The sequence below is a fragment of the Eucyclogobius newberryi genome, unplaced genomic scaffold (assembly GCF_026437365.1).
Source record: "Eucyclogobius newberryi isolate DKJ021-1_F unplaced genomic scaffold, fEucNew1.0.hap1 SCAF_8, whole genome shotgun sequence".
Classification (NCBI taxonomy): domain Eukaryota; kingdom Metazoa; phylum Chordata; class Actinopteri; order Gobiiformes; family Gobiidae; genus Eucyclogobius; species Eucyclogobius newberryi.
Window position 1 is genome coordinate 7,479,637 of NW_027316500.1, and position 23,781 is coordinate 7,503,417.

The 23,781-nt window shown below is 41.1% G+C and overlaps 1 protein-coding gene across 6 annotated transcripts in view; it reads right to left on the minus strand.

Moving 5' to 3' along the window:
• The window catches only part of fgfr2 (fibroblast growth factor receptor 2), a 58,354-nt gene that overhangs the window by 20,829 nt on the left and 13,744 nt on the right, over positions 1 to 23,781 (minus strand). Inside the window, exons 3-10 of one of the 6 annotated variants that reach the window (XM_072437049.1) lie at positions 22,859 to 23,116; positions 22,376 to 22,450; positions 16,747 to 16,916; positions 14,297 to 14,420; positions 6,840 to 7,030; positions 4,389 to 4,533; positions 1,800 to 1,996; positions 680 to 819 (exon numbers count right to left, since the gene is read on the minus strand). In XM_072437049.1, coding sequence (XP_072293150.1) covers positions 680 to 819; positions 1,800 to 1,996; positions 4,389 to 4,533; positions 6,840 to 7,030; positions 14,297 to 14,420; positions 16,747 to 16,916; positions 22,376 to 22,450; positions 22,859 to 23,116 — 1,300 coding nt within the window. Of the gene's footprint in view, positions 1 to 679; positions 820 to 1,792; positions 1,997 to 4,388; positions 4,534 to 5,872; positions 6,012 to 6,839; positions 7,031 to 14,296; positions 14,421 to 16,746; positions 16,917 to 22,375; positions 22,451 to 22,858; positions 23,117 to 23,781 lie in introns of all 6 variants that reach the window. The other 5 variants (XM_072437048.1, XM_072437051.1, XM_072437050.1 and 2 more) reach the window with 5 other exon arrangements.

Consider the following 23,781-nt stretch of genomic DNA (forward strand, 5'->3'; position numbering starts at 1 on the left):
TGACAATAATACAGTCTCTTGTTTTAAATGTCATTTTTAACACAGAATAACAGTTCTTTCTTTGTGTTTCCATGTGGTCTTGAATGACCGGTGTTTCTGATAAAGCTCAAGATCAATGTAAAACTGTTCAGGAAAAGTCAAATTACGTCCTATTCATGTATTTTTTATTGTATTGATACTTCAAATCAGTGTTTCATTTTAGTACCAATTAGTATCTGATTTCCGATACTTTTATGTACTAATGTTGAATGCGCTCAAATCTTCTTGGTTTTCTAATTGTTTGGATCAATTCAGATTAAGGTATCGAGCAGTATTAGTAGTATTGTCATGGCAATGGTCCACCACCCGCCTGTTTCATTACATATATTTGATTTGACAAGAATGTTCCACAGCAATGAATTAAACGCAATAATCTTCATGGAGACAAGTGACACTACCAGCCACGTTACAGATCAGATCTGTGGAAAAGCAATGCCAATCATAGTAAGAACGCAGGTTTTCAAGGCATTTTTTGAGCAATTAAACACCTGTAATTAAATAAATTCATTCATACTGGAACGTTTTAGGCAAAACAATAACACATTCATGGACACAAGCAGCTCACATACCCCGTGCACCTTTACTCTTTACTGTTGCGCCCAAACATACACGATTCAATACATTTAAAAAACACGTTTACCTGTCCCGGGAAAACTCCCAGCGAGGATCTTCGGGCAGGTCGTACTCCGGTATGGGGTCGTCGTGCGCAGAACTTCTCCTCGTCGTTATTCGGACTAACGGTGTATTTGAGTTCATGGATGCGCTCGAATCCGCCGAAACCTAAAAAAGAAATAATGGCTGATCACCACAGTCTAGGCTCAATGATGCTTTAAACTCGGGGCATGTCTAGAGGAGGTTCATTAGACTGCGTTTAGTTTACAGGTATTAACACTTCTCATTAAACTTTTAAAGAAAGTAACTCAAGGGCAGTAAACACCAATGGGAAGCTCAAAACAACAACTCTTTAGCCGTGTGGGATGTGATTTCTTCGCCCACTGTCAGCAGGACTTATCTCGGCGCTCGTCCATCTTTAACCTTACCTTGACACCGGGATTCTTTGCAGCCCCTCCACAGAAAGCAATCCAACACTTTTGTGCCTTTGGAGTGTAGATTTTAATTTCCCTTGAGGGAAAAGCAGTGCTCAAACATAGACAACAATCTTCCAGGGCAGCAGTGCTAACTTGCTCAGAAATGCAAGCCTCTTTGACTTTACCTGGAGGTGTGTTGTGCACAGGGCGATACTGGTTTGGCTTCATAAATATTTAAACAATATCTGGTTTTAAATTCAGCCTAAATAACTTGACTGACTTGAATTATCTTCAATATATTTTTTATGTTAAACTGTGATATTAAAAAGACTGTTTAATATATTGGCTCTTTTATCAATACGTATATATGTTGATAAAGCAAATATGCTAATTTAGCATATTAGCATATAAGTAATTATGCAAAATATAAATGCAAAGCTAAAATAAATGTTGACAAGTCCACGCAATGTTCAAAAATAAAGCGGTAGTGCTAAATATCAAGTTTAGAAATCTAAAACATTTAAGCTTACATCAAATGTACCTGGTGATTATGAAATACTTTTGTTAAGTTGATCTAGTTTCATGTTTTTAATCATCTGTATATTTGAAATACTTTGTTTTGTTTAGAGGCTAATATTGAACGTTTACGACACATCTGCTTGTGTTTTCCGTGTGTTTGTCTCCTCTAGAGGTGTTAGATGCCGTTCGAACTCTTTATCTACTTTCTGTTACCTGGCGGCGCAGGGGGATCTGTTTGCTCAGTTTGTGGACCGCCGGCTGCCCTCCGAAATCCGGTTTCTTAGCTGTGTTCCTCATCCGACACACCACCACGATGCCCACCATGCAGGCGATCAGGAAGACCCCCGCGCAGTATATGGCAATCTCCACGTAGTCAGGAGGAATCGGGCCTATTGTCCTGTCCGTGGGCGCTAATGAATGAAAAAAGTTAGAAGCGAGAGTGAGAAATAACAAGTAAAAGGCCCATAAACTCCCTTTTCTACACACATCTGGTCGTCAGGTTGGCGACGCACTGGCAATTTGTACTAGAAACGACTGAATGTAATCACTGGGCAGGCAAACTAAACAGAGATTTTGGTGTAGCTTGTCTTTGAAGGTACCTGCATGTTTACTCTGACTCTATCGTGGCCTGTGCGGGATGGACCAGTCTAAACAGATCCATAATCGTGACTCATCTAGTGCCTGCGTATGTCTATGTTTATGGCAAATCTAAAGGCCCACGTATTATGGAACACGTATTATGGAACACGTATTATGGAACACGTATTATGGAACACGTATTATGGAACAGGAAAGAACAAGAGGGTATAGTGTTTTTTAAAACCATCCCACAACTTATTCCACTTTCAAGGAAGCAAACTGAATCTATTTTAAAAGAAACATTAATAACTGGCTAGTGTGGATAGGTGAATTTTCTTTAGACTAACAATGTAAAATATGCACGTATCCTTTAGATTATAGGTTATTCTTTACCTTGTATTGTGTGTGTCTAAGCAAAGCATCTGTAGTTTTCTACTTTTCTTTTCTAAGGTACTTAAAATGTCAAAGTTTTAACCATGTTACCATTAGTTGTATTTAGTTTGTTGTATTTTTGTTTTTCAGTTATCTCCACCCAATGCTATGTACATAACGTGATTTTTTTTTTTATTATTAGTAGGCACCAGGTCATACATTTTGGATAAAAGAAAATTGCATTGCTATTTTTCAACAATATAAATATAACAAAAATCTGGTGCTTCCCATGGAGAAATTATATTGTTTTATAATATTGAACTGGAAGTCTGTGGCCATATTTTAACACTTTTAAACCGTTTCAATACAATATTGCAATGTACAATTAACAAAACGTAAAATTACAATGAATGTATGGTATAGTTACTACACCCCCAGCAAATATGCCTTCTTGTGTATGTATTCTTTAACATTAGCTTTAGTTGTGTCCTAAATATAAAACACCATTTATTGACCCCGTTTTAAAACATTTTCTAGATTGTGGACAGATTTCTTGACTTCACATCGTTCACATTATAAATGCCGGCCCTGTCACTGCCCTCTGACCCCGCGGCACACTCTGCAGTAGGACTCCATTACTGTACATCCTATTGAACTTCCTTCTGGGGAAGTTGAAGTGTGCTCGACAAAAGCGGCCTGTTCCATAATGCATGCGCCTCCAGACCACAGGCCCTTGTGCTGCGCGGCCTGTGCGGAGCCAGCTGGAGGTGAAGCTGCGTGAAGCAACCTCTGCCTGGTTCCACCGTGTCCAAAAACCACACCGCTAACACAGATACGCCAGCCTCACAGGCGCCAGTCGAGCCGATACACCGCGCCAGGGGCAATAAATATTACACATGATTCCCAGGAGAAAAGTCTGCCCTGTGATCTCCATACGCTATTGTTTACAGTCAAATAAAGCGAATATGTTTTAATTATAGCCTTGGTTTGTGTCGCTAGATTGAGACAGCAAAACTGCAAACCATCAATCGTCTCATAAGATATCGTCTCAAATGCAGTTTTACTACTTTTAACCTACATTTTCCACCGCTGTTTGACCTAAAGTGAACTTGCACGGATGCTACGCTCTGTGCATGTAAGCCGACGTAAGCATAATCGCTAACAGATGTGCAGCAAAGGGATATAAAGTCGCATTAAACAACAAGCATTTCATGGTATAAGTTCAGATATTTGGCTCTGATAATTGTGAAAGTCAAGCCAACTTCAAAACGTGTCGAGCTCTGACTTTCCACCTTTATTTCAAGAAGAAATAAAGATCGTAGAAAGTAGTCAATTATCAGCGCCGGGGAAAAGGGTGGGGGGAAAGTCTTATGGGGCAATAGTGAAACATGCACAGCTTAAATGTGACGTGAAAGGACCGTCCCAGAGGAGCGAGGAAGAGGAATATGACGTAAGGCACAAGGCAAGTCCCCGTCTGTGCTGCCGACCGCAGTCTGGAGTCACCCGAGCCGCTTTGGGAGATATGCTTCCGTCTCAGCGCAAGCGAGGTCTGAGGAAACGGCATTCTTATCTGCGCCATGGAATCCAGGCCAAATTATGGATCATAATGCTTGCAACTGGCATTATTCGTCCGTCCAGTGGTATTAATGAGCTAAAAGAGGACTAAACCCGGCCTAAATCGAGGGATAATGTCGAGAATACGTTGAAAGATCTGCACGGTAACAGATTCCAGATGGAGCTTGGATGGAGCAAGACAGCGGTGAACTCGCTTTATGCCTTTTCATACAAACAAATACAAATACACTCAAGTGAAATGGTGGAAAGAAAAGGGGCGTTTTAGGCAATATGTACCTTGAAGCACCGTCAACCAAGCAGTTTGATAGGAGATCCCGATAGAATTACCCGCCAAGCATGTATACTCCCCAGCATCTTCAAAAGTAACATTGGGCAAGTAGAGAACCTCAATCTCCTTATCTGTAGTGTTAACACCGGCCGTCTGAGGAGAAGGGAAGACGAAGAGAAGAGGAGGAGGAGGAGGAGGAGGAGGAGGAGGAGGAGGAGGAGGAGGAGGAGGAGGAGGAAGGGAAGAACAGACAGAAACAAATGAGTCCCAAAACACCGAGAAAGATATAATGTGAAAAGTCTGGGGAGCGTCCATCGATGAGGTCCAGTCACAGCCTGCTGAGGTTTACAAAGGATGAAGGAAGTACACAGAAGACCCAAAACACTAGGCACGGACAGGCAAAATGAATGGACGCAGCGTGTGTGTAAGTATTTTTTGAAATATTTGAGTCTTGAATTCCCTCCCTTTCCCAACTAAGATAATACTGTTGTACTAAAGATACTTCAATAAACTTTGTGCAATGTTATTTTTGTGTGATTAATCATATGTTTATCCATTTTTGTCCCGGAATAGCCCCAAGTGATCAAACTAGACTAAATAATAGCTTGTACTTTGACTAGAAACTTCTTGGGTGGCCAGGGCTGTAATGAGTTTCATATTTGGAGTCAACTCTTAATTCATTTTGCGTGGTCCATTCGTTTCTCCTGTCTGTGCCGCTACTACCACATTGAAAAATATACACAAGAAACCAAATGAAACCCACAAAAGGTTCCCCATCACCTTTAAATATGAAAACCTGTGGTGGAAGTAACAAAGTACGAAAGTAAAAGTATTGTGCTTAAGTGAGGTTTTAGTTTTCTGTGCTTTTCTTAAGTAGTATATACAGTGGATACTTTTTACTGTTACTTCACTGCATTTCAGAGCAAGCTGTACTTTCTACTTTGAACTGGACTGAAAAGTACTATGGTTTGAGGGGGTATTATTTGCACCTTCATGTTGGCATTGTACTTAAAGATTTTGAGTTTGAGCAAACAAAAATATATATACGATACATAAAATTCACTCGAAAAATGTATCAAAACTGACCTTTGTTGACTAAAAATCTATATAATTCTTTATCATAATCAGCACATTTAACAGTTTGAAATACATTCTACACTTACAGCACATTTTTAAACAGGTACGTCACTTTTTTACTCCTGTATCTCTACTTTGACTTAAGTAACATAACTGAGTACTTCTTCCACCACAGATAAAGTACATGCATACCCACATGGAAAGTACAATGCTGCTAAACAGTACTTCCATGGCTTCACCGGTGTCTGCAATAGAAAAAGTTGCAAAATAAGGATCCAGGTCGTGAGGAAAGTCCAGGAACCACCAAGACACCACCAACCAAAGCACCATCAGGAGGACCACAGCGGGGCGGGGCGGGGGTGAAGCCCGGGACACCACACCAGAGGAAGCGTGGGGGGGGTACGGGTGGGTTTACCTGGGATGACCGTGAGCCAACCCGACTGGTTGGCCTCGCCTATATAATTGGAGACTTTACAGATATACTCCCCCGCGTCTTTCTCCGTCACGTTGGTGAGCGTCAAAATCTCCACGTCTGTGCTGTTAATGCCAGAGCGCTGAAAGTTCATACACACATACACGTCTTCAACTTATGCGCCAAATACGTCAAAATATTACGAGCTGGAGGAGAGATGGAGACCCAGGATCACCAGCTACAGAAAAGCTATGTCCACATTAACAGGGCGAGAAGGAAAAGTGTTGATTTTATTGCCTTTCCTTCTGCAGTAATAATACAGTGCGATGAGGAAGTTCAGTGTTGACTGAACTCTAAATACTAAATACTTATATAGTGTCTGTATACAATCATTTGGGTTTGTAGAAAAGGTTTGAATATCGTAGAAAAGGTTTCAAAAGTTCTCTGGACAATGGGACCTTTACATTGGACAATCTGTGCATTGATTTAATGTATTTTTAATCAGATTTGTATTTCCTTCTTTGTTCTGTTTCTTTGTGTTGTTTGATCCATGTTGAATTTCAATCCAAACTGAAACAAAACAATGTATAAATCAAGACGTTTCCACTGCCATCTGAAAGTCATTTTCAATCTAAGGAGCTAGAGAAGCTTAAACGGTCTTGATTTTTAAAACATTGTCCAGATGACTTTTTCTATAATAATCACTCCTTGACGATGACACTGAGCATGTTCTAATGTGTGTCATTATGACCCATCTTTATAGAATCAAACTTTTAACTTGATTTAACTGTCAAAAAGACTTTGCGTCAACTGAAAAGCACTGACAGAATGAGCAAATCTCACAGCTTGGTGTGGACATAACTTGCACATTTCAAATACCTCGGCTGATAATGCGAGAGCCTAATCCTCTCGGACGAGCTTTGAAGCGTGAAACACCTGCAAGTCCTGAGAACAGCTGAACCTCTTTTACCTTGAGCACGCGCACGTACGGGTGACCGTCCGGGCCGTAGTGACTGCCGTTCTGCGTGATGTGTTTGAGCCACTGGATGTGCGGCTGAGCGTCGCTGTAGACTTTACAGACGAACCGCGCGTCTTCCCCCACGTGGACCGAGGTGTTGGCCGGGAGTCCAGCCTGCAGGATGGGCCGGTGCGGAGAGCGCTCTGCGGGACACGGAGGAGAGCCAGGTTGGTTGGGGACGTCACGGGATCGGACGTTAGCGTTAGCGATTATTGCGAGGAGAAACGTCACAATTTACCGTTTATTCACGATGACAAACAATGACGTTTTCTTTTATTCTTGTGTCTGAAACATTCCTCTTGTATTTGACCAGCTTTTGACATAAACAGTCATAAAACAAGCACATGAATAAATGAAATTACTTAATGTAGCTTCAAAAAATTGTCTTGTTTTTGGTTCTTACGATTGTTTCGCGACTTAAATTCTGACCAAATTGACCAAATAAGCTTCAGTTTTTTAAATATATTTATGAAAATGTTTTGTTATTTATGTTTTTTAGTTTCTTCAAATGTGTCTTGTATTGTATAACATTTGATCTCCAGTCCAAATATACAACTAAATAACAATATAGCGTTGATAATATTCAAAAGCTATTCGTATAGTCACAAAGAAGCTATTTTAATTAGGAAAAGCACATTAAACAGTACAACTTTACATGTACACAGTCATTACATATTCACAAATGTCTCTCTCGTAGGCTTTAGGAACCAATGTGCAAAAAATATGAAACTTTGCAATAATAAAAGTGCATCTGGTTAACATTACACTTCATTCACAGATGATCTTTATGGATTTCAGTATATTGTCCCGTTCATTTCCTGCCGTGTCTTCATAAGCGTCTAAAGAAAGCGGGAAATGTGCGAGAAATGTGCAACGTAATAAAAAGGGAATCATTTTAGCTTTTCGTTGAGCCCGCCAGAGTTTATCTGCGTAAAACAGGGCTTCACGATCCGGACTCGGAATGTGTTTCTGCTCCCGCCGAGCGTCACGCAGAACAAGATGCACGGCCATTTATGTGTAAAAGTACTTTAGAACTATGCGGCGGGAGGGGCGTGGTCAAGTGCACTGTCGAGCAAAGATGGGAAGAGTCGAGAGTGTTAAGATGTGATGTTTTAGTCTAATGAGAGGTATTCTTTGAAACATTAAGTTCAGTTAAATTAAAACTAGGGCTACGGGATTAATCGCAATGGAATCTAAAGCGCATTATGACATGACGCAATCAGCAACGTTTTAAGTGCCATCATTTCCTCCACAAACAACAAAATATCCTGTTTAATGCCGTATACAAACTGCCTTTTTCAGTCTTTTTGTCGCACTTTGAACAGAAACCTATTATTAAAACATAAATCGCAAATCTAATCGCAATTCTTGTCAGAAAAATCACAAATAAATATTTTCCCCAAATTTTGCGGCCCTAATTTAAACAAAATGTGCAATAATTTGGTCATTTTTTAGTTTAACGTGTCAAGATAAGTCCAAAACAAGACTAAAGTGGGACGTAATAAGGAAATTGTGAATCAAATTTAGATTTTTGAGGAGAACTTAATATTGTTGCAGACTTTTCTTACCATGTCAATTATTGTGTGAATAGTGCAGTACTAATTCCTCAAAGATATACTTGAAGTGAACAGAACATTTTGATGATTCGGTGCTACAATCAGTTCACGTTTGGCATTTTCAAGATCGTTTTGGGCCCATGAAGATATTGCATGTTATAAAAATGTTTTGTTGCACTTATTTATAGTACTACAGTGACAAGTAAGTGTAAGTACATTATTCTGTGTTCTGCACGCGACACTGAAGACTGAAAAGCGAAACATACCAAGCCCTGCACGCTTTTCACCACCTGCATTCTTTTACCGGCTGAACATGTGGCCGCTGAATCCAAACACGAGACCTGTTGAACAATGGCCTTCTTTCAAACGGAGCAGCTTCGGAGGACTCCCGTCCCACAGCCAACCCACCGACCCACCGACCCACCGACCCACCGCCCTGGGCCCAAGATGACATCACTCAGCCTGGGGCAGTGCAAGGGCTTTCCAAAACAAAGCCCAGAGAAAGGTGCTCAGATTAAGTTGGTGGAGTATAGAAGGTCGGGGGTGGGTCGAGGCAGGGGGGGTGGGTCGAGGCAGGGGGGGGATGGTGAGGAAAAGTGATGGAGTAAAATAGAAAAGGAGGTTGGGCTTAAGAAGGACGGGGCTAAAAATGGCAGGAGAATGACGGCGCTGTGGTGAAAAGGGCTGTACGGTGTGTTGTCGTGTGTTGTCGTGGTAAAGCCGTATCCATATCATGAAGTGAGTGCAAAATACTCGTAATAATGTTGTGAGTGTTGTTTTGAAAGTGTGCTAAATTTGAATATTGAGTGCGTAATCTTTATAGTAGAAAATGCTGCGAGAAGAGCTGGTTAAGAATGAGGAAAAAGTGATGCATACGGAGATATTTCTGTATTTTTGTGATTCGTTTGACAGATATTTCACATTTGTCTGATTATTAAACCTCAATGAATATGTTCAAGACATGTTTTAACTCATTTCTGTTGGATTGACATAATGTTGTTTGACTATATTTATCAAAACACCCCAAAAACATGTTGAGATATTAGTTTTTGTCAGTATCGCCCAACCCTAGTGCAAGAAACAATGGTGCTTCACTTCATACATAAATATAATTGTTTTTAGCATTTCATTTATAAAAGTTTACATTTGGTAGAGGTTTTCTTAATGCAGTTTACTCCTTAAGTTTTACGCTTTGACAGATAAAGACATCAACTTATTAATCGATGTCACTGTGTCAACATCGTATAGTATGGGTTGCAATTTTTTATATATTTATCGATTATTACGTGTTTTTCTATTCAATATCTACTCTGCATCTGGTCGTTTTTAATTGTATTATTTTGTGCAGATGCTTCAGACATTGTACAGCGTATTTTTTCTCGTAATCATGTTATTTATTTATCAGTTTTATGCATGTTTCTTTATTTAACCCTAGTTTATACTCTGTTTTATATCGCACCATATCGCCCAAGCACATTCCTAGTTTGTGATTTTTGTTCGCTGGCACTAAAACCTTTTCTGGTTTCTTTTCCCTCGGTCCGTTCCAGTCGGTGATGGACAGAGCGGCGTTGTCGGACGTTTTACGAGAAACCGGGTGTAAAAAGAAAAGGCAGAGGGATTATCCGTGTGAAGTATCAGCGCATGTAGAGTCAGATATTTGCCCTGGACCATCTCGCTCCTCCCGGCTGCACATTCCACACGCTGGCCGTGTTTATCGCTTCGCCGACTTCTCCTCCTCCCACACCGCGGCGCCTTATCGGAGTCCAAACCCACTCGGGCTGAGATCATTTTATGCGTCAGTGCAAACGATGTAACTCTGCCTGTCGTGAGGGGTCGGTTTGAAGATTGGCACGGAAAAGAGCCAAAAAACAAGAGCAAGGGAAGATTTTAGACGCAGGAAATACAAAATAGTGGTTTAAAACTGAGGTTCCATTTGATTTTGGAATTGTGTTTATTTAAAATGTAGTAGAACGTTGTTTGGCAAAACTTCAAAAAGCAACAAACAATTAATTCAAATGTGTTTTTTCACCAAGTAATCTAAAAACATGTCTTGGAATTGCAAAGAAAGAGCTGTAATCAGTAGTTATGTATTAATTTGAAGTATTCGTAGGTTTAATTACTTCTGTCACTGCTCAGTTTATCAGATGGTTTGATACATTCTGTAATAAATTGATGGAGTATGTATCAATTTGAAGTATTTGTAGATTTTAATACCCAAATGACTCAAATGAGATGGTAAAACTTCAAAATAGTATCAAATAATGACATCGAGTGTGTTTATTCCACGAAAAAGTACGCTTAAAAATACATGTTACGAAGAAAGTGCTGTAATCAGTTAGTTGTATATGTATTCATTTGAAGTATTTGTAGTTTTAATTACTTCTGTCACTGCTCAGATAATCATATTGTTTGATAGTTTCTGTAATAAATGAATAGTATATGTATTAATTTGAAGTATTTGTAGATTTTAATGTCTAAAATGAGACGGTAAAACTTCAAAATAGTATCAAATAACGACATCAAAGTGTGTTTATTCCACTAAATAGTACGCTTAAAAACAAGAACGCTCTGTAATTAGTTAGTGCTGTATGTATTATGTCGAAGTATTAGTAGCTTTCATGACTTGTCGCCGTTTAAACTAGTCACTCATTATTTGGATAGTTGCTTTGTTGCTGACAGTGGAGTGATGGAGCACGAGTCCTCCTGGGGCTTTTCTGTGGCGACCCATGTGAGACCAGCGAACTCCCGTTAACCCCGGGCCCGGGATCAGAGAGCGGCGTCCACGGGTTGGCACGGGTCAACAAACAAAGCCCCGCGGAGCCAATCCGTGGCTTTAGGCGCTTAATAAGTCAACTTTATGCGGCATACATATTCAAATACTCTCTTTTATGAACCGTGAGGTGTAGTTTATAGTTTTGCTGATCTCGCAGGACTGATAAGAGCGGCTCACTCGCTCCCTCTCTCTCCCCCTCCTCCATTCGCTCCCTCGCTCGACCCAAGAATAATGGATTGAAATGAAACAGGAGGTTACAGGGTGCAGGGGGCAGCGGCCGCGGAGCCAGACGTGAAGGGGTTTACTGCTCCGCTCGGCAATAAAACTCGACAAAAAAGTGGGATCTGCGCTTCAGAAGGAGCGCCTTAAACGCTGTGAGAGTGCAGACGTGGGGCCTGGCGTGGGGATGTTCCATTTTGTACTTTATGTTCCTTCGTTCGGTCGGAAAAGTCGCCGAAGGTTCAAAAACTTTACACTCTAGACTTAGCAAAGCATGAAAAAAGACTTAATTGTCAATGAACAAATACATTATAAAGAAAGAGTGAGGCTTAGTTAGTATCTACAAATACTCTAACCCCAATTTGTTCTTTATGAATTATGTCTAAGTCAAATTAGTGTGTAGTTATTATGTAGTGGTGCCATTAACAACACACCTTTAGCTCAGAATGTTGACTGAAACTAATTACGGGGAAATTAAAGCTAAACTTTAGGTCTGGTGAGTCCACCTACTGGTTATATTTCTTTTAACACTTCACCCATGACTAAATCGATGCACATTTGCCATTTTTATAATCCCAATAAGCACAATACTTATACTAGTGACGTTAAACAGTGTCTTAATGACCAGGCTTCGATTTAAAAGCCTTAACAAACCTCTGTCCACTTCTACGGTGGTTCAAACGAGGCCAAAGTAGTAAAGAGTCCAACTCAATGTGCGGTGTGGGGTCAGGGAGGTCACATGGCCCCGATAGTAAACATGGCACACATATCTACTACAACAATCCTTCTTCTTTTGTGACATGACGTCTATTGATTTTGCAAACAGGGCAGAAAAAAGTCTCTGCTTTCGGGCTCCAAAGGTCGAAATGAGAAGTTGAGTGAGTTGGTTTTGAACTGGGTGGAATTGTGCTGAGGGAAGCAGCACGAAGCGTGTCACACAACTTTAACCATTTATTCACTGAGAGAGAGAACAAGTTATTTAGTGAGTTCAGCTTTTAATAGACAAAGTGCTGTTATTGTCAGACATCTTAATAGACGACAATGGCAAATGAGTGACAGCAAACTTTGACCAATCACATGCTGGCAGAAAGGTGGACTTCGGATTGATTGATTGATTGATTAAAGAAGTTAAAGAAATTACTAATACTACAACAACTACTACTACTACTACTACTACTACTACTACTACTGCTACTACTACTACTCTACTACTACTACTACTACGACTACTACTACTACTACTGCTGCTGCTGCTACTACTACTACTACTACTACTACTACTACTACTACTACTACTACTACTACTACTACTACTGCTACTACTACTACTCTACTACTACTACTACTACGACTACTACTACTACTACTGCTGCTGCTGCTACTACTACTACTACTACTACTACTACTACTACTACTACTGCTACTACTACTACTACTACTACTACGACTACTACTACTACTACTGCTGCTGCTGCTACTACTACTACTACTACTACTACTACTACTACTACTACTACTACTACTACTGCTACTACTACTACTGCTGCTGCTGCTACTACTACTACTACTACTACTACTACTACTACTACTACTACTACTACTAATACTACAACAACTACTACTACAACTACTACTAATACTACAACAACTACTACTACTACTACTACTACTACTACTACTACTACTACAACAACAACTACTACTACTACTACTACTACTACTACTACTACTACTACTACTACTACTACTACTACTACTACTACTACTACTAATACTACAACAACTACTACTACTACAACAACTACTACTACTACTACTACTACTACTACTACTACTAATACTACTACTACAACAACAACTACTACTACTACTACTACTACTACTACTACTACTACTACTACTACTACTACTACTACTACTACTACTACTACTACTACTACTACTACTACTACTACTACTACTACTGCTACTACTAGTTCCCACATATCTTTCTTAGCTATTAGCTGCAATGACTTCAGTTTCTTTTTTTAAAGAAGCTATTTAGGGATAATCTAGTGCAGAACGTATCTGTTTTTTATTAGTTTAATGACACTGTGCTTTGTCCCTTCAAATAAAGGCTAAACTACTACTTATGGTAAAGCTGGTGAAGATCAAGATCGCACGTGTAGAACGATTACTACTACTACACCTTATATTTGATCTATGCTTTATTTCATCATGGTTTATAGTTTAAAATGATTGCACCTATCGCCAAAGCAAGTAAATAGTGACAATAAAACTGATTCTCATTCTGCTACTAATACTATTACTACAGAACCCCTCCTGCTGCAACTACAAATATAGACCCAAACCTTTTAGAGAATACATTTTAGAAAGAACGGTAGTCTGTTTTACATTTAGACCTACCTTTATACTACTACTACTACAACTACACTTCCTATTGCTGCTAATACTACAGACCAAAACATTTTAAAGAAAGAGTTTAATACATTTTAGAAAAGAAAGGCAGTCTGTCTCACGTGTAGGCACAACTTTCACCGAGACAACACAGCTGCTGCTCAAACCTGTGCAGTAATCGCCGAGCCCTGAACGCTTTGAACAATAAGACGCTTGTATTTACTCCGAAAAAGGTTGTTTTCCCACAATAACTCGGGCCTCGATATGAAACTGCATTAAAACTGTTGACATGTACGGCGACTTGGCTCGGCCGCTTGACCTGCACCTGCCTCTTTAGTGCACCTGGACCTTCAAACAATGAGGCCATAAACGCCGGAGTTCCACTGTGGGGGCTCTCCAGAGACACACACACACACACACACACGCACACACACACACACACACACGCTCAAGCAGGTACTGACCGACTACGTCCAGCGTGTACGTGTGGTTGATGGCGCCGTACTCATTTTCGACCAGACAGGTGTAGTTGCCCTTGTCTGAGGGCACCACGCTCTCCATGATCAGGGTCCAGTGCTGACTTCGAACCTGCGGCAAAAGAAAACAAGCACAACATCAGCGTTTGGACATTATTACACCAGGTTGGACGCATAAAATACCTAAAAATGTGATCTACGTTATGTCCATACATTTGGTTTTGTTGTAAATGTTTGGGTTTGTATGTGACAGTACAATAAGGCGTGTCAAGGATATTCGGTTATTCAATAAATGGGACTAAACATGACACAATGTAATCATAAACACAAAAAATATACATAATTGTGAGAATTGTGAATGTATAAAGAAGTCACAGTACAAAAAAGAGTAAACCCACATGTAAAAGTGCTGTTCTTATCTGTCTGTTTATGTCACATTAACTTTGAGTGCACTATATAAATACACTCATTATATGTCATAATAATAATGATATTAATAATAACTTTATCATTCAGAAAGTTTCATAAAGCTGGTGACATAAAAGAAGAATGATCATTTAAACCATGGGAATGAATCTCGTTATTTGCTCTCGGCGTCAATAATTGTAATGTTTTCGCTCACAATAATCATGAAACAAAAATGTTACATTGGGACCTGAATTATAGAATACAAAAGAACACTGTAAATAGAAAATATTAATATGTAGAAACACATCATTATGTTTTTGTCGTTGATTTTCTACAGCAGGTTCAAAGGAGGATGATTGTGGGACATTATTCCTTGTAACTATAGATTTGTGCCATTAATCACATTTTAATCAAGATTGAGATGTCATTTCCAATTATCTGTGATATGCTTGGCTTTTTTTAATCAAAAGTTTCCACAGCCAATCCTCTGTCCATAAAAACATTTGGCTTGGAGCAGAGAGCGACTTTGAAAGAAGAGATTTTACTATTTTTTTGCGTTAAATGACACTGACTAAACGCCGGTCTCGTTTATGTTCGAAAAACTTGTTCAAAAAGACATTTGATCTGTTTTTAATGATTCAAAATAGGTTCAACTGCTTCTGGACACTTCTCACGGCAGAGACCCATTAGTAAAACGAGCGCTGCTGTTTTCCTCTGGTGGTTTAGTCTCTGAGCGGCGCTGCTAAGTGACGCGCACACACTCATTTATGTTGATATTAACATTGCATCGGCCCGTTCATTATTCATTCCTTGTACTTGTAGACGTCTTTATGGCGAATTGAGCATGCACGACGTCAGCAAGTCGCCCAGAACACAACGCTCTTTCCGCTTAAACTTTAACCATCTTAGCGCCCGCGTTTGTAAACCCCGTTCGAATAGACCCGAGTTAGCGTTTCTGCATCGGAGCCAGCAGAACCGGTTCTCCCTGATTGAGTTACCGCCGCCTTCTCGACACCTTTTGGACTCACTTTCTCTACGCCGTACTGTCCGGGGGCATTTAACCCTCACGCCCCGGGCCTTGGGTCTCCGCTGGTCGGGGAGCGAGGGGGGCGAGCTGTGGTTGCCGGGGGGAGGGGGAAGCGCAAAAGAGCGGAGAGGAGGTGCGTGGATGAGCAATTTCAATTTCACACAAGGGTTTATCTTATCTGCCTGACTGTCCACTGAAGGAGGACAGGACAGAGGAGCTATGGGCCCGGCAGTGCTTAGAATAGAAATGTAAATGTATTGAAAACTAATAGTGGCACTGGTGCAGTAATAGTAGCAGCAGTAGAAGTAGTTTTTTGTACTTAATGCAGTTGTTAGCGTTCTGTTTTGATACTAAGGATTAGGCTTGGTTCTCGATACCGCTTTCGATACCTCTCAATGATAACAAAACGACATTTCCATCAAAAATAATAACATTTGGTCTTATATTTCTGCTAAATCTCAATGTTATTATAAAACTGTTCAGGAAAGGTCACATTTTATCCTGTTTCATTTTGTTCAGGTGTTTTTTGTATCAAAACGTGTTCAAATAAGAATCTAATTTATGATACTTTGACAACCCTACATGTAGTAGTAGTAAATAGAACAGAATATTATCAGGACAAGCTTGTTCGGGAATGGTATTGAGGGGTAGAAGTGGCTAAAGTATTTGTGATTTAATCTAAACAAATCTATATCAATTATGAGTATCAGAGCGATGAAAAAATGCATAGATGTCGCAGCAATTATGGGCTTCAGCTTCTTCTCTTTTCACCACTTTCATTGTTATTGCATTGGTAACTATGCTAATGGGCATATGGGACAGAATACTCTCTTACTTCTTCATCATCTGTAAACTGGTACAAATAATATTAAACAGTTTTGCCTGTTTCCAGTCTGCATCAAATAAAGACCTGGAGAACCATCCTCGCCACCACTTCGCAGTCTTTCACAGTCGATCTATTGACTGTGTTCAATTCCTCCGCCGTATGTGTGTTTGTGTTTACCTTGTAGCCCCCCATGCGGTCCTCTTGGCGGAAAGGCCTGTTGTTCTTGAGCCAGCGCAGTTTGGGAGTGGGTTTGCCTCCTGCAGCACAGCGGAACTTCACTGTGTTTGCAGCTGGCACCGCGTGAAGCTTCTTCTCCATCTTCGCGGACGACGTCCAATAGGGGGCACCTAGAAAAAACGGCAATGATAGTAAGTTTAATTACTAAGATGAGCACATTATTTTGCGTTATAAAGACGAGCGGTAATGATTTAAGGATTGTTGTGAATCCTAATCACCATTGAAATCTACATGTTTTTAGATTGGATTTTCCACAAAAATGATATCAAAATAGACTAACTTCACTCACTAAGTTTCACCACATCCAACTTAAACCCAAAAATAAATATCTGGACAAGACCAAGACTAAACAAGGACTAGAACAGGACCACGTGTTTGTTAATTATTTACCATTGTAAGATATTCACTGGGGAGTATTTACCTCCTAAACGATAAGTTGTTTCTATTCATGCTTTTGTCCAATGTCTGACTATATTACTGTTCGTTCGCTGGCTTCCCTAAAAGACTTTTGTGCAGTATTGCGTTGCAGCAGTTCACACGCTGGAGGCTATTGGACAGAGAAATGCAGATGCAGAGCAAGCGAGCGTGACTGCGAAGGAGCCAAGGCTGAACCCAACTTAACACTTTCCAAACCCCACTTAGACATGACCCACAACAAAAACACACCCCGTACACAAACCCACGCGCACAAATACATGAAAACACACAGCTCTGTAGTTTTGATGAAGTGTTACAGAAACTCTGGGGGTAGAAAGGGGCTGGGCGTTGCCAACAGGGGAACTACTGGACCATCACATTCAATTTCATCTCATTCCACTTTGCAGCTTTTGCCTCCTCCCTCCACTTCCTCCAATTACCAGAGTTCTTCTGTTTATCAGCCTGTCACTTGGCTGGGGATGCTTATCACACTTAGGAAACCATTACCAACCATCAAGGACTGAATTAAGTCTGTTGTGAGCAAATGTTTTTATCAAAGCCTCAAAAAATGAAAACTGCAGAGGATAAAGCCATGATATGATCCGGGATCTTTGGGCAATGTGTCAGTTTTTGTCTTCTATTTTATGGCGTTATTCATTGTGTAAAATGGTTGATTTTATTTCAATATGTGCAGCTCTTTGGAAACGACTTTTGTTAATAAATTGTGCAATAGAATAAAAGTGGTTTGATTGAATTGTGTAAGTGAGTCAAAACTGAGAACTTGTTATCGGGAAGAATCTGGTCTAAAAAACAATGTCCATAACACTATATCCAATTAAAAGAAGCAATTCACAGCAAATATAATCTTTCGTTAAAAAAAAAAAAAAATACTATCTCATCTCAATCATTATGAAAACATTTTTGAAACATGACCATTTCAATAACTTTGAACAGACTCCAGACTTCATCAAGACTTCCTGAAATCTATCACTTCCCAAGCTCCCATTTGTCCCAGCGCCTGCTTTTCTCAGCTGGACGTTCCTCTGCAGCCCCCCTGTTGCCCCCCTTTTCTTTCTCCCGCTCGCTCCACTCTGCACCTGGAAGCATGATTGCCTAAACAGATGGGACTCCAAACTCAAAGTCAAACAACAACCCAAACGGCCCGTACACTTCCCTCTCACTTATAACAGAAGGACGAGCGGCGCAGGGGAAACCCGGCAGATAACGGCGCGTGAATACTGCTCATAAACGCACGAGTAATGCCCTGGAGGTGGCTCGATACGGGCCCCCTCCCAAACGCTGACAGTCCGGCCTCTTCGCTCGGCACACACTATCTGACACTTGCCATGAATTTCTCTGGCACGGACGACCGGACAAGACATGCATACTTGGATAGACGAGTCGGTAAACAGTGCTCTTCCTTCTGGACTCTGCAAATGGTGCAAAGTATTACGAGTAAATTAAAAGCTTCTTCCTGCATCGACACAGTGTCAGTGTTGTATTGGGATTGCACATTAACTGCAAAAACAACAGGCAAATATAGTGGTGCTATTGCAAAGATAATGCCAACGGAACAATCCTGGCGTTGCAGAATAGAAGCAGAGCAGATGTCGATAAAACGATGAGCAAAACCTCTGCTTTGTAAAACCTCTGTCCCGTACATGAATAAATAAGATTTTGGCTTGAGGGAGGGCATTTGGTGCATAATACAGACCAATGACGCAAGGATTAACCCAGAGAAGAACAGAAAATGTGGATTCAATTCGGGGAAGTATAGGAATCCAATCCATCATGAAGGAGCACGTGCACCACAGTTTGAGAAACACTGGTATAGTTTGAAATGGTTACTAATACTACCATTTCAAACACAATTTCAATACTGCGGGAAATGTTTGAACACGTTGTTGTCAGTAAAATGTAGTTTTCAATACAAAATACTACAAGATATTTCTAAACCAATTCAGGAAAGGTCAGATTTTTTTTTCTTTTTTCTTTTTCCACAGTTACAAAGGGATAGCTAGTTTCAGTAGTAGTTTTAGTAAAGCTTAGTATAAAGTTATTTACTGCATTGGCATGGAAATAGGTGTTACAATTAGAAGTGGCCACAATATATGGTCCAGGACTGACACAATTAAAGTCGATTAAACAAACATGTTTTCTGAATATTGCAGAACCAGTCCACTTCGACAGAGACAGATGAGCTGCAGACTAGCCCATTGCGAGCCTGTCTCTCCGTGACGACCTCTGACCCCATATTGGCGGTCGGGTCGGAGGATGAGGTGAGGACTTGAAAGGTGAGCGTGGCTGTTTCCCAGGCTCTTCCGTTCGACAGGGCACTACTTCAAACGGGACAGTACCCCTCGCCTTGCCCCCTCTGCCTCTGCTCCAGATGGGGCCGAACTCTCACTGTCCCGGGCCCCCAGAGCCCCCCGTGTCCGGACCCCGGTTCCACCACGGCAGTTAGCCCTGCGGCGGACCCGGGGTGAGCTGAGGTTATCTGACTGCGCATGACGTCAGACTCTCCACTTTGTATCGTGAGCCACTATACGTTATACAGGAAGTGTACCTTAAATTAACAATGTACATTTGAGAGACTAATAGCAGTTTAACTCATACATTTATTGATAGGACTCATAGATATTCTAATAAATTAAAATAGAGCAGCAGGACAGGTCAGTTTTCAATGATAGAATTTGCTTTGTTTAACTGTCAGATTCCAGATGTTTTGATCTGTTTTTGTTCAATATCTCTGTAATATGGACCTATTCACATGAAACAAAACTGACATCAAGTTCAAAGTCTTCTCTGTCAGCACAAATGAACTAAAGTGTTTTTCTTTTCTTTTCTTTTTTTTGGCTTTAGAAAGTGGCCCTTATTCAACCCCAAAGTCAAGACTGTCAAGACTTTAAGATGACAGTTTGTGGAGCCGATCCCAAACAAATAATGATAATGTTCGACATTTGTAGATCATAATTTTAGTAAATCTTTCAGTAAATCTCCCTTTGAGTTATACAGCTGCATCAATTATGAAATTATGACAAATTCAAAAATGTGAACGCAAACTTCATACATGATAAAACGGGGCAATTTCCTTCGATAGTTCCTCACTTCTGTTCCTTCCAGACCAAATCCTACACATTTATCTTGGCTTGGAACCAGCATAAATGTAATCCTTCTGCATTTTTGTCTGAAAACTGATATACAGTAATGACATGTTACATTCAGTCTTACAGCTGACATTTCTCCACAGGTCAATGGAAGTATTTTGTGGTATTTTGTTTCTTCAAATGGCCAAAAATCCCACAAAAAACAATATATGAAATTATTTTAGTAGTAGATTATTCAACACATTGCAGGTAATATATATTCACTCTTCACTGTGCTTTTACTTTTGGCTGGGATTGAGAACTACAGTACAAAACGTCCCATATCAACAGGTCCAGGCCAAAGCTCCACGTGGCTTTTTAAACTAAATGACATCAGTGGGGCCCCTCCTGCTGGTGTCCCCCTACAAACAGCCTTTCCCCTCGACTCCCCCCTGTGTCTCCTCCAATAACGCAACTCTTCTCATGACGTAGCACAAACTCGCCGGTCCTTCTCCTTTCTCCCAACTCAACTTCTCCTCAAAGTCAAATCAAAACGCTTTGTTTCCCTCTGGCCTCGTGCCCAAGTCTATTTGAAGTCTGAGGGGGGAGAGAGTTGAATATATTCTCTACCACGCCCACATACACCCACCAACTCCTCCCTCACTCCGAGCCAAAACGCTGAAAACCTTTGGTCACGATCCAACTTATCCCTCCTCCTGTTTTTCTTTTCTTTTTACAAGTTACATTATAATCAGTTTTTAAAAGTTTTGACACACGTGAGCTCGCAAACTGCCAGAACAGCTTTCTCTTTGTTTTGTTGCTGGGCCTATTCCCTTTCCACGTTTTTTCTCTCACCTTCTCTCTCTCTTTCTGCCCCATATTTAATGGATTTCAGGCAATTACAGTCAGCCCGTAGTGGGGGAGGAGACCTGCGTGTGGAGAATTTTAACAAGATGTGGAAGCCCTCATCTTAACTTTGGAGAGAGTGTATTTGGGTGCGAGGCATGTGTGCACGTGGCTATATAAACTAAAGACTAGCGGGGAAGTGAGCGGGCGTAGAAACTTTCTCTTTCTCACACACAGAGGGCCATCAGGTGGCTAACAAGGTCCAGATGGGTGTCTTTTATAATGGATGAGCCCAGCTGACTGCATGGCTGGCTGGCTTTCTGGCTTTCTGGCTGGAGAGACGGTTGCTTGCCCCATGAAGCCAAACTACACGAGAGACTTCAGCAGAAGGAATGCGAAGAATCCCTGCGTATATTCCCTGGAGGACCACACCTGGGAGACGTTCACACAGACCTCGCAGTAAAGGGTGAGACGAGAATGCAGTGGACGAGATATAAAGTGCGAAACAGAGGTGATGAGAGTCGATTAAAGGTGCTTGATGTTTACTGTCGGAAAAGTGTGAAAGACGGAGCGGTTTGCGGCAGTCCAAACGTACGATTTACTTTCCCAACGCGTTTCTAGCATCTTTATAGCATTCACAGCAATGGGATTATAAGCGTTTCAGAGACCAGAGAGGGGTTTTGCTGCAAAATTAGATGCAGACAGCACAAAGAAGTCTCATTTTGACCCTTTAAATAAATCTGTGCTGGGACAAAACCAATGTTACTGTATTAAATGATCTTTAACATAAACGAACCAATATCCTGACTACCCTTAGAGAATCACAAGTATGAATTTAATATCACCTTTGTGCTTTTTTTTTCTTCTTTTACTCAAACTTCTGCTTAAATATGTATCGTGTTTGTATATGTAACATGTTTATTTTAACATCCTTCAAGCTATCAGGTGAGTTTTAAGAACAACTTGAGGATATGGCTGTCAATATTATAGAATCAAAGCGTCTGATTACTGTGTGTGAAATACAAATTCATAAAACTAGAGTTGGATGGGAGTGTTTTTTAAGTGACATGGACGATGTAGCATTAGAGGACAAAACACGGCCAAAGCAAAAGCAAACACAATCAGACAAGCAGACGGACTCTTGAACACACCACGTTCAGACTGAGGCAGGACACAGACTAGTCTAAATTCCACCCAGCGGTTGGTCCCTGGATACTCACTTAACTGCTCCCCGTCGCCCCCTGTGTCCTCCGAGCGCTCAGTATCGTCCTCATCATCGCCCGACGAGTTGGCATCTGCACAGAGCAACCAGGGTTACTGCCAACCCTCACACAATCTCTGCTAAAGCTAAGCATGCAGTGTTTCTCAAGACACTCAGCACTCATTTAAATATCAATAACAGGCCTTCACAATTCTCTGGTTTATCTCACTTAATGAGGCTGATTGTACATCCTGGACATTCTGTAGTCGCAGGTCCAACACATGGAGACATGCAGACAGCACTCACACCATAGACTCCACACCAAACATCATGTGCTGCCCCGTCTGTGCACTTTGATACAATCATTCACTCCAACACAAATGTCTTTACAGTACTATCCAACAGTCTCCAGAACACAGTGCATGGAGTTTTATTGGGACCCTCCATGGCCCTGATCTAACTCTTCTGACCCTGCGCTCAGGCCTGTCTGCTCCTGACTCACCTGTCACATTCACTATGAAGCAGACCGTGTCAGAGCCCACACTGGTGCAGGCGTACAGGCCCGAGTCCTTGAGCGTAGCATCGCGGATCTGCAGAACATCCTGTTCTATCAGCGTGCGATTGTTGGCGCCCAGAGAGCGGCCATCTTTGGTCCAGGTGATGGTTCCCTTCAGTGGCAGCGGGCAGCTCAGCTTCAGCACTTCCCCCGGGTGCAGTGAGCACAGTGTGGGCTTAGAAATTTGGTATTTGTTGGACGCCTCTGCAGGGGTGAGGGCAGGTAAGAAGGTGCACAGGGACAGACAGAGGAGGGAGAGGAAGAGACAAGCCAGATTGTAAGAAACAAAATCACCACATGACCCCATGGATGCAGTTCAATAATTGTACTCAGAGGAGCTCTACAGAAAGAATAGGCCATTTCAAGTCACCACATTATCACTCCACAATTATCCCAAGTAAAATACCACTTTTCTGTAACAGAGTCTATCATTGATCCGTATAGATTTAGAGCATGCAGTTAATCTCCCAGTGTTTACAGGAAAATAGATGCAGGTGAAAATTGAACTTCCCCCTCGTTCCAAAACACCTTTTCTGATTGAAGCTAAGCAGCTGTGTACATTTGTGAGTCTATGAGTCAAACCGGGTGATCACACTCCACACTGTTTGTCCATCAGAAAAGCAAGCAGCCAAAAGACGAAGCAGTTTTTCAGCAGGGGGCAGAGGAGGAGAGAGGGTCATCATTTTGTTTTGTTTTTTTGGACTGCAGGTTTTTGACCTGAGCGTAGCCTGACTCCACTGGTTTCCATCGCTTTCATAACATGGCCATGGAGGACTTATAACCCCGGCACAAAATCTGCCGGCCAGAGCAGAGAGTCAGAGTCAGTGTGACTCCAAAGTGCATAAAACCTTCACATCTGGGAGAAAATC